This window comes from Meles meles, chromosome 3, assembly GCF_922984935.1.
Source record: "Meles meles chromosome 3, mMelMel3.1 paternal haplotype, whole genome shotgun sequence".
NCBI classification, from domain to species: domain Eukaryota; kingdom Metazoa; phylum Chordata; class Mammalia; order Carnivora; family Mustelidae; genus Meles; species Meles meles.
In genome coordinates this window covers 184034291-184049451 of record NC_060068.1, presented here as the reverse complement: position 1 = coordinate 184049451, position 15161 = coordinate 184034291, and the positions used below count along the sequence as shown (strand labels likewise).

The 15161-nt window shown below is 51.3% G+C and overlaps 1 protein-coding gene across 3 annotated transcripts in view; it reads left to right on the top strand.

The window, feature by feature from the left end:
- Positions 1-15161, top strand: part of AHRR (aryl-hydrocarbon receptor repressor) — a 70734-nt gene that overhangs the window by 42422 nt on the left and 13151 nt on the right. For all 3 annotated transcript variants that reach the window (XM_046000603.1, XM_046000604.1, XM_046000606.1), the window contains one exon: positions 11138-11227. In XM_046000603.1, the coding sequence (XP_045856559.1) occupies positions 11138-11227 (90 nt within the window). The remainder of the gene's footprint in view (positions 1-11137; positions 11228-15161) is intronic.

Genomic DNA, 15161 nt, shown 5'->3' with positions numbered 1-15161 from the left:
CCATGAACGCACCACCAATCACCATGGACTCCTGACCTCCCCCACGAGCCCCTGAGCATCCTCGGGTGCTGAGCTGGGCTCACCCGTCGCCCTCACTGCTCAGTGATCGGTGCGTTCACTTTGACCCTGATCTGTTGGGGGTCTCCTAGGCCTAGACCCCTGTGTCGCAGGTCCTGGCCCCACTGAGAAGGTCCCCGGCCAAGGTGGGGTCCTGGGCCAGCCCCTGGTAGGGAAGGGCCGTAGGAGGAGCAAGAAAGGGCCTCGTGATGTAACTTGCTCCCTTCGCAGTTTTAGCGTGTTCGCCTGTGATCACAGAAACGGCAAACCGCGTCATGATGTGAACGGGTGATTTCTGGGAGAAGAGCCGGCACTTGGGAGGGACTTTGGGCCGTTCTGAGTCATCCTTGGTTCACAGGGGAGTAGCTGAGCCTCTGACCTGCCTGTCGCCTGGGCTCTGGAGCGCCTGGTGGGCCCCCACCCTGTTCCGTCCCGGAGGATGCCACCCTGCGGTGTTGGGGATTGCCCACAGCACCCCAGGCTCTCACCCCAACTCCTTCTTAGGAAGAGGCGGCCAGCACCCTCCCGGGTCTACAGGGTTGGCCTGGCGGCCCTCCCTCCTGACAGTGGTTTTCGGTGGGGGGGTTAGCCCCCAGCCCCCAGCCCCCTTTCCTACTGCTCCGAAGTGGCAGGGGGTGGTGGACAAAGCAGGCTCAGGCTCTCCTGGGCCTGGAGCTGCCCATGTGTGGAGAGAAGGTCCAGAACCTGTCTAGAGGCAGCCTCTGACCCACAAGGTCTGGTGTGACCCGCAATAGCCAGACGGAGGCCGATGGGCCAGGACGTGGTCAGAAAGCAAGGCCAGACATTTTGGGGGTCAGCTGGGTGCAGGAGCCCCGCAGGATGGGCCTGCGTCCTCCAGACGGACTGTCGGCATCCCCAACAGCATTTACTTCTCGACTGTCCCTCCCTGGCCTGACTTTTCATGAACCAAACTTCACACTCAGACTTTTGTGCTCAGGAAGTACATCCCGGTTCTCAAATACAGGCTTTGTTCTCACTTTAGGAAATGATTTCAACATTGCCGGCATCAAAATCCCACGTCGGGCTCAGAGGCTTGGGTTCCGGTCGTACCGCGACCCTACGAGGAGTAGGAGTGGCCGGTGTTGGTTCCGCGCTCGTTCCGTGCGGGGGAGGGCGGGACACGCCCTCCCAGGTGCTCCCGGCTGTCACTCCCGATTCTCCCACGAGGGACTGAGGCCCAGAGCCAACAGGGCAGCATATGCTTGAAGTGTCCTTGAAGTAGCGTTGTGGGACGGGGGTCGGGAAGTAGACATTTGACACCGCAGCCTGCTCCCAGGGCTGGGCTCCACGCCCGCCGGGCCTCGAGGCCGGGAGGGCTCCACAGCTCTCGTTTCCACCGATGGCCCAGGAACCACTCCGCCCCAGGCCCAGGAAGTGGCTCCTGGGGCAGAGAAGGCCCCGGGGACCGCAGGGGCCGCGGGTTAACCAGAGCGGGGGCCTGAGGGTCCGCACCTGCCTCCGGCTCCGTGGTCCTGCCACGGTCGGCCGACTGCATCTTTCTGGAACCATTTTCAAGTGCCGTCGCAGCTCCGTGGCAGAGAGTCAAGGCTGAGTGTGCTATTTGTGGGCTCTATAAACAGCCGGCCATGCCGCTCCCTAAGCAGGAACGGGCCTCGCACGCACACGGGCCCCACGGAGAGGCCGCGAGGGATGTGGCTCCAGCAGCTGCCCGGTGCCTGCTCCCTCGCGTGACGAGCGCCTGGCCGCCTGGGCCTTGTGTTGTGGCTCCGTAACCGTGGCGACGGCTTTTGGTAGGGGGACCCCATCCCTTTATTCCTGGGAGGAGCCGTGAGGGGCCCTTTAGAATTCTTCTCTGCCGTGACCTTGACAAAATGATCTTTGAAGTACTTGCTGGATGTTTTTTCTGCCACGGGACTGGACGAGGTCAGGATATTCAAGGTTTTGCCAAAGGAAGTCCTGGGTTTTCCAAACATTTGCCTTTAGCCCACAGAGGGGCTGCACGGGCCAGTGCCTCCGGTGGGGCCCTCTCCCCTCACCTGCGGTGACCCCGCTCCCTCCCTGAGTGGCAGGTGCACGTTTCGTGACTTTCAGTAACCAAACAGAGAGGTGATTTTTTTTTCCTCCATTAAAAAAAAGTTCAGTCTTCAGTTTGGGACTGAATCCTTTTTTCCACTTGGAAAAGTGACCTCATTTTCCATGTACCATGTTTAAAAAAAACACACAACTCTTGTAGGATTGAAAAGAGACCGGGGGAAAACAGACGTTGGCGATGCGTGTTTGAAGGACGGTCCCACATGTGTGAGTCTCTGGCGCGATGATTCTGGCGCAGAATGTCAGTGCGATATTGAATCCATATGACGCGGCAAATAGCGTCTTACGGTCTTTTTCCCTTTTTTTTTTTTTTTAAATTTCTGCCTTGTGAGTTAAAATTAAGGTTGTTTTTGGTTGTGACTAATCTCATAAAATCTTTTTTAAGAAGGCATTTTATATGCTCCAGCCTCGAGCTGTCCTTTGGTCTCTGAGCTGTGACCAGCAGACTCCGTCCTGTGCGGCAGCCTCTGCTCTGGGAAGAGCCATGCAGGGAGCTGAACTGGGGCCCCTCCTCCCTTCCGGCTGCGCTGCCGCAGGGCTTGCGGTGGCCGAGGACCGCGCACCCGCTGCCTGGCCAGAGTCGCCGTCGCCGGCACCGTGTGGCCATTGGTCTGACTGCGCACCCCTTGCGCATGTCACTCGACCTCGCGACCTGCTGATGACTTGGGTTCACCTTGTTAGTCTGTTAGCACAACTGACGCCCTTCTCACAGCCCCTCCGTGGACACCAGTGTGTCCCCACCCGCGTCTGTCCAAATCCCACGGGTGGGCTGCGTGGGCGTCCGTGGTTGGGGACTCCCCTCCGGGATGCTGTGCCACGATCAGCGACGTGTGAACCGCCGTGGTGACATTGCCCTGGTTTGTCCACGCGTCTCTGTCACTGCATGGGAAGAGGATGGTCCCAGCCTTTTCTCCCTGCTGCTGCCGGGAGCCCACCATGGGCACCCGTCCCAGAGGCTTCAGCCCTGCCTGTCCTGCTGAGCGCGGGGCAGGAGGGAGGCCTGATCACACCCAGGAGGCTGGCCGCTGGCATGGGGACAGTGGGGGCCAGGTGCCCTCTTTCCCCTTAGCAAGGCTCCCACCCCAGCAGGGCAACAGCTGGTCTACATGTCATCACGTGCCTCCACGTCTCTGGTCTCAGGCAGAGAAGGCAGGACTTCTGATAACGGATATAAACGAAACCCAAATATTTATAGGTGCTCCCGCCAAATACTGTGGGTCCGAGAACAGAGGCACTGGGACAGGGCAGGGTTAGGGCGCATTTACAACCCTCAGCCAGCCCCCAGGGTGAGATCTGGGCAAATACTGGACTTAGCATTCACCACTCAAAGGTGTTAGGACAGGGGGACCAGACGCTTTTTCTGCAGCTGCCTGGGTGTTAAATGACAGCACAGTTTGTTTGACTCCTGGAGACAGTGTGCCTGACACCTGTGTTGTGTGAGGTCAGTTTCCTACTCCAGAAGTACAGTGGGATTCAGGGTGGGGCATGGCAAGGAGATGGACCATTTAAGCCCATGGCCACGGCTGGGGGCTGCGGGGGCTGGGATTTCTTGGCCAGAAAACTCAGCACGAACTCGGAGTCCCGTCCCGAAGCCGCTCCCCTGGTGTTGGAGCCTCCACGCCAGAAAATGGTCCTCGACTTTGAAACTGTCCCGTCAGGGAGGAGCCGCGCCACTCGCGGGTTTTCAGAAAGGGTAGTTGTGCGTCAGAAATCTTATCCTGACGCCTGCGAACACCTAGCTTCTCGAGTGCCTTTTGGACTGGTTTTGAATCTTACTTTTTCCCTCTTTAGGAAGACCTTTGGCGAGAGTTTGTTTTACATTCTCATGAGTGCTGTGACTTTCCCTTTTTGAATTATACTTCAGCGGTTGAATGTGTGTCTGTGCATGAAGCTGCCCCGAGGCTCTCCCGGGAACCCTGTGGGGGCCATGCAGTACCGTCTTCGGGAAGAGCGCACCGGCTCTGGTCAGCAGGTGCGTGCTTCCCACACCTCTAGCCCCAACACAGAGAACACACCCCCGAAACTACAGTTGTCGCGTACCTTGAAAGGAAGAAGGCAGAAAATCTACAACACGGTTGTACGGAAACAAAGAAGGGAGCGAAGAGAAAAGACAAGGTGTCACCCAGAAGAAGATACGTTCAGCATGGACAGGGTCTGTGTGGCTCCGTGAGACAGAGGTCTGACCACAGCACCATGGAGTCTGGCCGCTCGGGACCTGTAGGGTTCATGGTACTGGGGGTCTCTGGCCCTTCCACAGTCCTCCCATCCTTCTGCTGTCCAGCTAGCTACGTTCGTGCAGGAGCGTGAGGGTGCGGAGCAGGGGAGCTCCCCAGAACCCAGCCTCCACCCTGTGGCATCTAGAATGGAGCCGTTTGTGCATTAGGTTGATGTTCCTCTGAACAAAGTCACATCACACTGCCAAGCAGGAGCAGAGCTAGGGGTTGGGGGGTGTGTGCTCCCCTCGTTTCGACAAGTGAATTTTAGAAAACCTCTACGGAACAGAAAATACCAAGTTCCCCAAGCCACCACAGAGCACAGAATGGGAGGAGAGGGTAGACGGCTAATTCTGCAAGGTCAGGAGTCCCTGCACGGAAGCCTGATGAATGTGTCATGAAAGAATGAGCCCCGGTGGCCCACGTCAGCTGGTCACCTCGGTAAACCGAAGGCACAAGACCACCATGTGGCTGGCTCTCCGGCCGATCAGACGAACAAAAGCAGTAGTGACAAGCGCCTGACAGAGCCTCATTTACTGAAAAGCCTGTCTTTGGAGTCCCTGGGGGCTCAGTGGGTGAAGCGGTGGCTTTCAGCTCGGTGCATGGTCCCAGGGTCCTGGAATCGAGCGAGCCCCACATGGGGCTCCCTGCTCGGCGAGGAGCCTGCTTCTCCCTCTGCCCTGCTGTGCTCTCTCGAATTCTCTCTCTCTCTCACAAATAATAAAGAAAATCTTCAAAAAAAGAAAGAAATTAAGGAAGGAAGGAAAAGGAAAGCCCGTGTTTGTCCTAGTGGTTTGGCATAATGCCTGCTTCCTGTACCACACTCCTGCCTGAGCTGGGCCTGTTTCTGGACTCCCTGCGCCAGCCATGACCTGCCTGGACCCAGGAGCACAATGCCAGCCGGTGCGGCTCCAGAGTCGGCCCCTCCGACCCCGCGGCTCCTGTTTGTAGCTCTTAGGGTGTGTTCACCTCCCGTGCTTAGCCTCAGCTCGCTCCCTCCAGACACGGGGACAGACAGAGCTGCGCCTGCTGACGGGTCCACCGGGGCACAGCGGGCATCTGCACGGCACAGAACCAGCCCCAGGAACAAAGGATGTCTTTGCATTTGTTCAAATACGGTTTTGTGTCTCGACATGGTTTAAAATCCTCTTCCCATAGGTTTTACACATTTCTTGCTAAGTTTGTTTATAAAGTACTTGGATCGTCTTTGAGATGTTTGTAATTGAGGTTTTATCTACCATCACATCCTCTAATTTGGTCATTTTTCTAATACAAAGTATATAAAGATTATTGAATATATGTATTTAATTTTATATCTTGCCTCCTTATTGAGTTCTTTTTTTTTTTTTTGAGGTATTTTATCATTGGCTTTCTAAGGTTTTCCAGGAAAACAGTGGCATCATCTGCAAACAGAGACCAGTTTCCCTTCCCAGTTCTCCCCCCTCCTTGGTTCCTCCTGACTCACGGCAACAGCTCCCTCCCACGGTGCTCACTGCAGGACGGGAGTCAGCCTGCCTCTTCTTTAAAAGGCCAGACAGTAAATATTTTCAGCCTTGTGGCCCGTACGTTGCAGCTACTCGGCTCTGCTGCTGCAATGCAAGAGTTGCCCCGAACGATCAGTAACGGTCAGGCGTGGCTGTGTTCCAGGAAAATTTTATTTACAAAATCAAGCGGCCAGCCAAATTTGGGGCCGAAGTTTGCACACACTGGAATGGGAGATCATGGGTATCTGCCTTGCTTCTTGATCTTACTGGAAACAGAATTATTTCCCCACTAAGTAAGTCGGTTCCTAGGAATAACACACACACACACACGCTCACACACTATCGTGTTAAGAATGTACCTATAAGGGGCGCCTGGGTGACTCAGTGGGTTAAGCTTCTGCCTTCCGCTCAGGTCATGATCCCCTCAGGGTCCTGGGATCGAGCCCCGCATCAGGCTCTCTGCTTGGCGGGGAGCCTGCTTCCCTCTCTCCCTGCCTGCCTCTCTGCCTACTTGTGATCTCTGCCTGTCAAATAAAATCTTTTTTAAAAAAAAGAGTGTACCTATAATACTTTTAATGTATGGGCATTATAGGAATTTATAGGAATAAATTCTTTATTATAAAGAATAAGTGTTGAATTTTGTGGAAAGCTTTTTTTTTTTACCATCTATGGAGATAATTATAAAGCTTTTCCCCTTAGATCTGTAAATGTGGCGTATCGTGCTAACGGATTTCCTACTGTTGAGTCAGCCTTGCAGCCCTAGAGTACATCTGCTTGGTCACGGCATCCTATTTCCCTAATGTGAAACTGGAGTCTGTGTGCTAATGTTTCATTTGCACATTCTCATTAATAACGAAAGGTCTGTAATTTTATTTTTATTATATTTTCCTTATCAGAGTTAAGTGTCAATGATATAGTTCTAAAAATAATTAGAAAATTTCCCTCATTTTCTATGCTCTTGGCCAATTTATGGGCAGTGATGTGATCTGATCTTTAACACTTGGTGGGATTAGCTCTCAAAACCATCCGGGCCTGGTGCATTCTTGTGGGCTGGCTCCTTGGTAACTTCTGCTTCTTCTACGGAAATCAATTGTTTAAGGTTCTGTCTTTCATGAGTCCCTTCTGGTAAATCATATTTTCCTAGGAAAACATATACTTATTTAGGTTTTCCAACGTGTTTGTGTAGAGGTCTTTCCCGGGTTCCGTTGAATTTTTTTGCATCAGCCACTGCCACGGAACTCCTTTCCGGTATTTGTCCCATCAATTTGTCGGGCCCGCTCTTGGGCTCCATGTAAGCAGACGCCCAGGCCCCGCGATCAGCTGGGTGGTCGCCTCTGCGCTAGTTCCCGCACCAGGGTTACTCCAGTGTTCATTCCCAGGCTGGTAGGTGCTGGGTTATTTCCAGAGTTTGACTATTGTGCGTAAGGCCACCATGAACATTCTTGTTTGCGTGTTTCTGTGAACACACCCATTTCACTTGGGTAAGCACTAAGAGTGGAATTTCGCTCACAGGAGAGATGCACGTTTGTTTTTATGAGGAATCACACAAGAGTCTCCCAAAACGAGATTGCCGCCTTTTACGTTCTTACCGGTGATGCTTCGTGTCATCAGCGTTTAGTGCTGTCTGTTTCTTGGCTGTAACCGTGCCAGTGTGTATGAAAGGGTATCTTAATGTGATTTCCATTCTGTTTCCCTGATGACTAGTGATGCTGATGAATTTCCATCTGTAGACAGGCCGTTCTTCCATCTCCGTAATAAAGGGTTTGTTCAAGACTTTTGCCCATTTAAAAAAAATTGCGTTGTTTACCTTTTTACGATGGATTTATAGACATTCTTTATATATTCTGGATAGAGTCCTTTTTCTATATACCGTGAATACTGTTTTCTTGGTTTGTAGCTTGTCTTTGTCATTTTTAAATAGTGTCTTTTCATAAAGCCCAACTTATCAGGTTTTTCCAGGAAGGCCTAGTGTTTTTGTGTCCTATCCAAATCTGCCTATCCCCAACTTCGGAAGACAATTTGTTTTCTTCTAGAAACCTTGTGATTATGGGGTTTTATCTTTGGGCCCAAGCTCTGTCTTGAATTAATTTTTGTGAAATTAGATGGGAGTCAGTGTCGATTTCTTCCACGTAGACAACCAGCTGTCCCAGATACAACGCCATGTTGACCTGGTTACACAACTTTACACTAAGTCACAAAGTCAGCATCAGTTCTAACACTTTGTTCTTCTTTAACATGGTTGCTTTAGTAAAAGGGCCCTTTATGCGTACAAACTTTAGAATCAGCTTGACGGTTTCTGCTGAAAGAAGAAACCCTCCTGAGAATGGGACTGGGATGGTGTCACATCCACAGACTGACTTAGGGAACTTGGCTCTCTACCTGCATGGGGTCTTTCAATCCAAGAACATTGAATATCTCTTGGAGTATTCGGGTCCTGCATGTCTTTTATTGGATTTATTCTTAGGCATTTTGTGTTTTCTGATCTGTGACTAGAGTTTTCTTTGCGGGAAGGTTTTGATTACAAATTCAGTTTGTTTAGGGATGACTGGGTGGTTCAGTCAGTTAAGTGTCTAATGTCAGCTCTGGTCATGGTCCCAGGGTCCTGGTTTCAAGCCCCTCGTCGAATTCTCCACTCAGCAGGGAGTCTTCTTCTCCCTCTCCCTCTGCTCCTCCCAATTTTCATGCATCCATGTGCTCTTTCTCTCAAATAAGTAAATAAAATCTTTTTTTAAATAAACAAATTCAATTTGTCTAGTAGATATTGAGCTATTTGGTTTTCCTAGTTGTTCCTTTCTTTTCTTTTTTTTTTTTTGAGAGAGAGATGAGTGAGCACACATGGAGGTGGGGGGCAGAGGGAGAGAGAAAGAGAAAGAATCATCTCAAGCAGGCTCCATGCCCAGTGCCGAGCCCGATGCAGAACTCAATCTCATGAGCCTGAGATCATGACCTGAGCCAAAACCAAGAGTTGGATGCTCAACTGACTGAGCCCCCAGGTGCCCCTTCTAGTTGTTCCTGTATCACTTTTGTTAGTGTGTTTTAGAGAATTTGTCCATTTCACTTAAATTGCTTAATTTATTGAATTTCATTCTTAATATTTTCTTACTAACCTTTTAAAATCTGAGGGACATGTAATGATTTTAAATCTCTGGTGTAATTTATTTCTTGGCCAAATTTGCTAGGGGTTTATCTATTTATTAATCTTTTCAAAGAACCGAATTGACTTTGTTGATGATGTTTATTATTTGGCAGTTTTAAACAATATCATTGTGGGTTTTTTTCACTTTTTAAAAATCTTTTTTCTTCCACTTACATTGGATTTAATTGACTCTTTCCTCGAGTTTCACTAGGAGAACGCACACTTTCTCCCTTCCGTAGCTCACTGGGCGCCGGCTTCTCTGCTCGTCGGTGCTTGGGAGTCACTAGCTCCCTGTGCTCTCATCGTGACTCATGACAAGGGCACAGATGTGTGGAGTTCCACACAGTCGTGCTGTTTTCCATCACTTAGAAGTGAGGGTATTTGGGTGTAAGTGGCTGCCATTTTCCTAGAATGTCTAGAAACCTTCAATATCAGTAATTTTAAAACTCTTAGAAATTGATATTTATAAACCTTAACAGGAAAATTAGCACATGATATGCACAGGCAGTTTGCCAAAGAACTACAGATTAACAGTAAATGTATAAGGTCTCATTAATATCAATCGCGTTAATAGTCAAAGAAATGAAAATAATAATGGTAAAAAAATTTACCACTTAACGAAATGACAAAAATTTAAAAGGAAAGAAAGAAAAAAGAAAAAGTATCCCACATGGTCCATAATGAAGGGAAATGAGTATTGGGTTACATTGCTAGTAACCACAAACTTACAGAAGTTAATTTAGAGTCTCTAAATGTCTGTATTTTAAAGACACAAATTGAAATATCTACGAGCCAGGTGCCTCCCTCCCCTCCAGCTTCTGCACTGACCACATACATCGCCACCTCCTGCCCCGTGGAGGTGACGTGGAACTGAATGAGGTACTCCGTGTGGGGCACGTGACGCTCAGGAGGACCCACACAGCGTGAGCTGTCACTTTCTTTATCGTGACGATGATGATGCGAGGAGGAGGAAGAAGACAATAGATGGGTGGACAGAGAGAGAGAGATGGTTGGAGTGCTCACTGACCATGCAGTCCAGGGGCCGCTCCCCTGTGCACCCTCACTACCAGTGGTTCTGGAAGCTCCTGCAGGACAGGGCTGCCAAGCTTGCTTTTCAAATAAAGACTTGAAGCCAGCCACAGCACAGTCATGTACCCTAATTTTCTACACACACACACCCAAAAATTATGGGTACAACTGAGATTTAATAATCATAAAAATATTGTGAATAACATATGGTAAATTTAAAATCAAGAGGAAATGGATGCACTGATGGAAAATATTTTAAGAAGCTATAATTGATATACCAAAAAAATTTAAAACCTGGATACACTAATAACCATTACATAAATCGACATGGTGCGAAAATCCGCCCCTTTTCACTTGCCCTCTCCGCAAAATGTGCCCAAGCTGGATGCTTGTGGAAGTGAAAGCTTTCAAAGTGAAAACTTTCAAAGAGAAGACTAACCTTGCCTTAAAAATGGGAAAGAGGAAGGGAGGGTCTGACTCATTTCTGGTGATCTCCACACCAAAATCAGCAGAGATGCTCATAGGCTAGCTTTTCCTTAAATATAGATGGGTATCTCCTAAGTGAAATTTGCCAGTCCCAAGAACATATTTAAAATTATGATAAGGCTAACCCCATAATACACAAGAACGATTCATCATCAGAAACCTAGCACCAAAGTCACCACATTAATAGACAAAAGAAATTTTATGTGATTATTTCAGTAGATGTAGAAATAGTACTTGATGGAGTTCAACATTTTTTCATGGTAAAAACTCTTAGGAAAACCAGAACATAGGCTGGAAGAAAGTGCGTGAGCAGGAAAGTCCACATGGGGGGAGTGAGGTCTCTCTTCGGTCCCAGATACTGGTGGGGTCTCATCTCATCATGAAGATTTTTGTATTTTATAAAACAAGAGTTTTGTATCACTAGAAAAAGAACAGTCTTGTGGCTTATAAACCATGACCAAGATCCCCTGTCGTCTGCTAACTTGGGACCTGTTGCAAAATACTCATAATTTAAAAGTGGGTATTTCTGGAGGTTATGAATACAGACCTCAAAACAAGAGAAATGGTTGAAAATGCAGCAAAAATAATGCCTGCCCTTTCTCATTGTGAGGATTTTGAGAATGTATGCAGGAGCCAATTCGAGTTCTTGTCTCTTCTAGTCTCTCGACGGCTTTGCCCTGGTCGTGAGTGCGGAAGGCATGATATTTTATGCTTCAGCAACCATCGTGGACTATCTGGGCTTCCACCAGGTAAACACAGCTCTTCGGCCTGCCATGCGGTGGGTCCCACTGTCCTGCATCTGCAAAATTGGGCTTTTCTTACCATAGAGCTTTTAACAGGTAAGGATGTTTACATCCCAGTGTTGTCAGGGGCTTGGGGTTGTGCAAGAGATGTGACGGTGTCCAGGGAGTCACAAGTGTACAGGACAGTGAATTTTGCTGGCTGTGCCCCCAACTACGCATCTCACATTCGGATGAGGGGCTGGTGAGCACCAGGGCACCTCTGCTTGCTGCAGCGTCACTGTCTGGAACCCCAGATTTGGGGCACATTCAGGAAGTAATGTGTTCTGGAAATGCCCTTATTGCTCCACAGAGAATTTTTGGTCCATTGCCCCAGGCCCGCCCAGGCTGGATGATTCCAGACATTGGGACAGGGCACTGGGGTTGAGACCCATCAAACCCTGAGATCCTCCTCCAGGAAAAGGGTGCACTAAAACCCCCCACTCATGGCCCAGAGAGGGCAAAGGAAACTTCTCTGCCGGGCCTCTGGGAAGGGAAAGAAGTTGCTCCTGAGAAATCCAAAGCTTGAGTTTGAAGTCCAGATCCAAAGTTACACTCTTGCACAGTGCAGGCCCCGAGTCCAGAGCTAGTGGTGGACAGATGAGATCGCGGGGCCCCAAGGAAACACAGATGTGACCCTTCAGCAGCAGGGCCACAGCCATTCCCATAAAGATATCCCCTCTGAAGAGGGGCTCACCGTGCAAAATTATGAACACACTCCATTCAACGTACAAGTAGGCAGGTTAGAGAAAGAACAAGATACAACTTTGAAAAACGAAGCGTACAGTGTGTCTGTCAGTCAGGGTCCTGCTCAGAGGCAGAAGCTGTGAAAGGATTTGAATGGCTTAATATAAAAATTGATGCGAATTTAGTGTAAAGAATCATTAATTAGTAACACAGGGACACAGAGGGTGGAGCCCGCAGGAGCCTGGGCACATTCTGGAGACACCCTCATGGGGGAGGAGGAGGCCATGGCCCCTGGGTGGTGGCGAGGTCACTGAGGTGCCCCGGCCAGGGCTAGCCTGAAAACTGCCCGCTGAGACGCCGGCCAGACTCTCGGGGCCACCCAGGGCAGGCAGTCCCAGGCTGGGCGTGGCCAGCGCTGCAGGGGCCCCGGCCTCCCGCCTACAGTGGTGGGGGCACCTTCACCAGCAGAGGGGAAATGTGTGCAGGATCCAGGATCGGAGCCCACTGCTGGGAGGCGGTAACAGAAATCTCGCCGGACGGGTGGGAGACCCAGAGGGTGCCCAGGAGCAAAGGATGGTGGGAGCCAAGATCAGAGAACGTGGATCCCCAACATGTGAAAATTCAAGTTGTCCTGAGGCCCCTGGAGCTGACTGGAGCATTTGATCTGATTTCCATGAAAACTGTCACTTTGAGCCGTCTCCGAAACCGAAGTGGCTGTCACCATACAGGTGACTCTGAGTCGCAACTCCTCTACACCCCAACCCAGGACCGAGTGGCTGACACACCGCCCAGACCGGCCTCTCCCCTGCCGCTGGCTCATCTACAGGCCAACCCCGCGGGCCGGCCGCACCACCAGGATCAGCCCCTGCAGCGCAAGGAGGTGTGGCCGCGGCAAGGACCCCACAGGCAGGGCCAGCAATGTGGCCAGCAGAGGAAGTGCGGTGGGCCTGACCCCCAAGAGGCACTGCGGGGCCGCCCTGCCAGACCGGAGGGTAGAGCCTCAGCTCTGAGCCTCCTGTTCCTCCTCCATGTGCCGAGCACGGGGCGGAGCCTCAGCCACCTGGTGACAGTCGGGGAGACGTCGCTACCACCAGCCCTGCCGTAGGGGAGACTGCCCGCTGGCTGCTCCTGGCAGCGGGTGACAATAGGGGTCTGTCACAGTGTCCTTGTGTCCATCTCCACCTCCTGAAGACCTGTGGGGCCGATGTCAGGAGATCTGAAGTGGTGAGGAAGGCATCGGCCACCCCAGACAGATGAGCAGCGGGAGTGGCGGCCGCTTTGTCCTCCCCACTTTGGCCTTCTGCACGTGCTCTCAGGGGGGCCGAGCTTGCCCGGCTCTCTGGCCGTAGGGCCCCCTCGCACAGCACAGAGCTCAGGGACCCTCTGATAGCCGAGCCAGGCTGTGGACATAATAGGATTCCAGCCCCAAATGCTAAAGGCTTGTTTTTGTCTCCCTAATTGCATGTGCAAGGTCTAAATCTAGGAAAACGTGGTCTGGTCTCCCTTTACCCTGCTCAGAATTCTCTCAGTTCCTGTCACTGCTGAACTTCCCTGTGAATTCTCCACACATACCCAGAGCTGCCTGCCTTCAGCTAGAATCTGGGGGGCGGCTTCGGGGATAAATGCAAGTGTCCTGAGGGGCAGCTCCGGACCCAGGTCTAAACTTACTCCCTGGATTCTTGGTTTTTGGAGCTTGGTGATTTTCCAGCAAGTGTTACATGTAAAATAAAGTTTTGCCTTTTATTATAAGGAAATTTTATCCAAATGCCAGTAAATCGGGCATTGTCTCTATGCAAAATATTTCAGGAAAATATTAGAACAGATTTGTGCTGTTGTGAGCTTCTTGTGCATAACACTTAACGAAAGTTGGGACCCGATTATTACAGCGTGTTCAGGTCAGGAGTCTTTGTGATGAGCAAGTGGGATTCGGATGCCATCGATATTTACCGATTCGAGAGGTGGTCCATTCTCTCAAAGGCCGGCAGTTGGGGGAAGCTGTGCCCATGTGAACCGGGGGGTGCACAGGAGTGAGGTTTATAATTAAGGGACACTGCCTGGTGGTGAGGAAATGGTGGCCTTGTCAACAAAAGGAGTTGGGCGAACCAGATCCACATGGAAAAGAAGTGAATCCTGACTCTTACTTCACACCATGCATAGTGAATATCAGGCGATGGGAGAAGTTTCTCGAAGCTTCAAGACCAAGTTAGGAGATGGGTGAGGAATGATGAGGGCAAAACCCTACGATGAGGAATGGTTGATGAATCAGCGGCATTAGGTCCACTAAGAGAGCAGGAAGGCAAGCCAAGGAGCGATGACGCGGGTAGCAGAGCCCACCCAGTCGGGGACCCGTGTCCAGAGCAGATGAAGAACAGGAGAGTCGGCGAGATGGCGCAGTGGAACTGGGGGTGGGACAAAAAGGAGAAAAGCACCATGCGCACACCAGCGTGACATGTACGCACGGGCACACTTACACCTGGAGACCAGGAATTGTGTGAGAAGACGCCCGGTCTCCTCGGCTTTATGACAGCGACCAAAGCCACAGTGAGAACCGGTGGCACACGCGCCACAGCAGCGCAGAGAAAGAAGCTGGGAGTGCCGCGCGCCAGCCGGAACATGAAGCACTGGACCGGGGAGAACCGCCGCGGTGGCCCACTTGGGCACTCCCTCTGGAAAGTTGCTTGGTGTCGTCCGCCCCGACCCGGGAACCCCACCGCCAAGTGTGCACCCGACAGAGACGCCGTCCGACGCGAGGTGGCAGGGCGAAGGGGCCAAGTGGGGTAATCAGGTGGAAACACCCTGGGGGCAGGAGAAACCGCGGCCGCGCACACGGCACGGGTGAACGTCACAACTGCGGCGATGACGAGGACAGACACGGAAGGGCAGCATGCCGTTGACAGACATGCGCAGCCGGCAGCCTCGTCTGCACCGTGGCCACCCGCGGGAGGCTGGAGGGAAGGGGGCTCTGGGAGGCTTTTGTGTTCCGTTTCCTGATCCGGGTGGGGGTTACACTGAGCACTCACTCCCGACTGCGTGCTTTTGATTCAGACGCTTTTCCGCCCGTGTGCTGTACTGAATTGCAGAAGTTTCTTAGGAAGTGTCCCTGTGGGAAGCAGACACAGGACCATAGGAGCCGCCACGTGAGGTCGGAGCTGGCAGGGGAGTGGGAGCCCCCGAGTCTTGAACTGGGGAAAGCCTGATGCATCCGCTTCTTGAATCC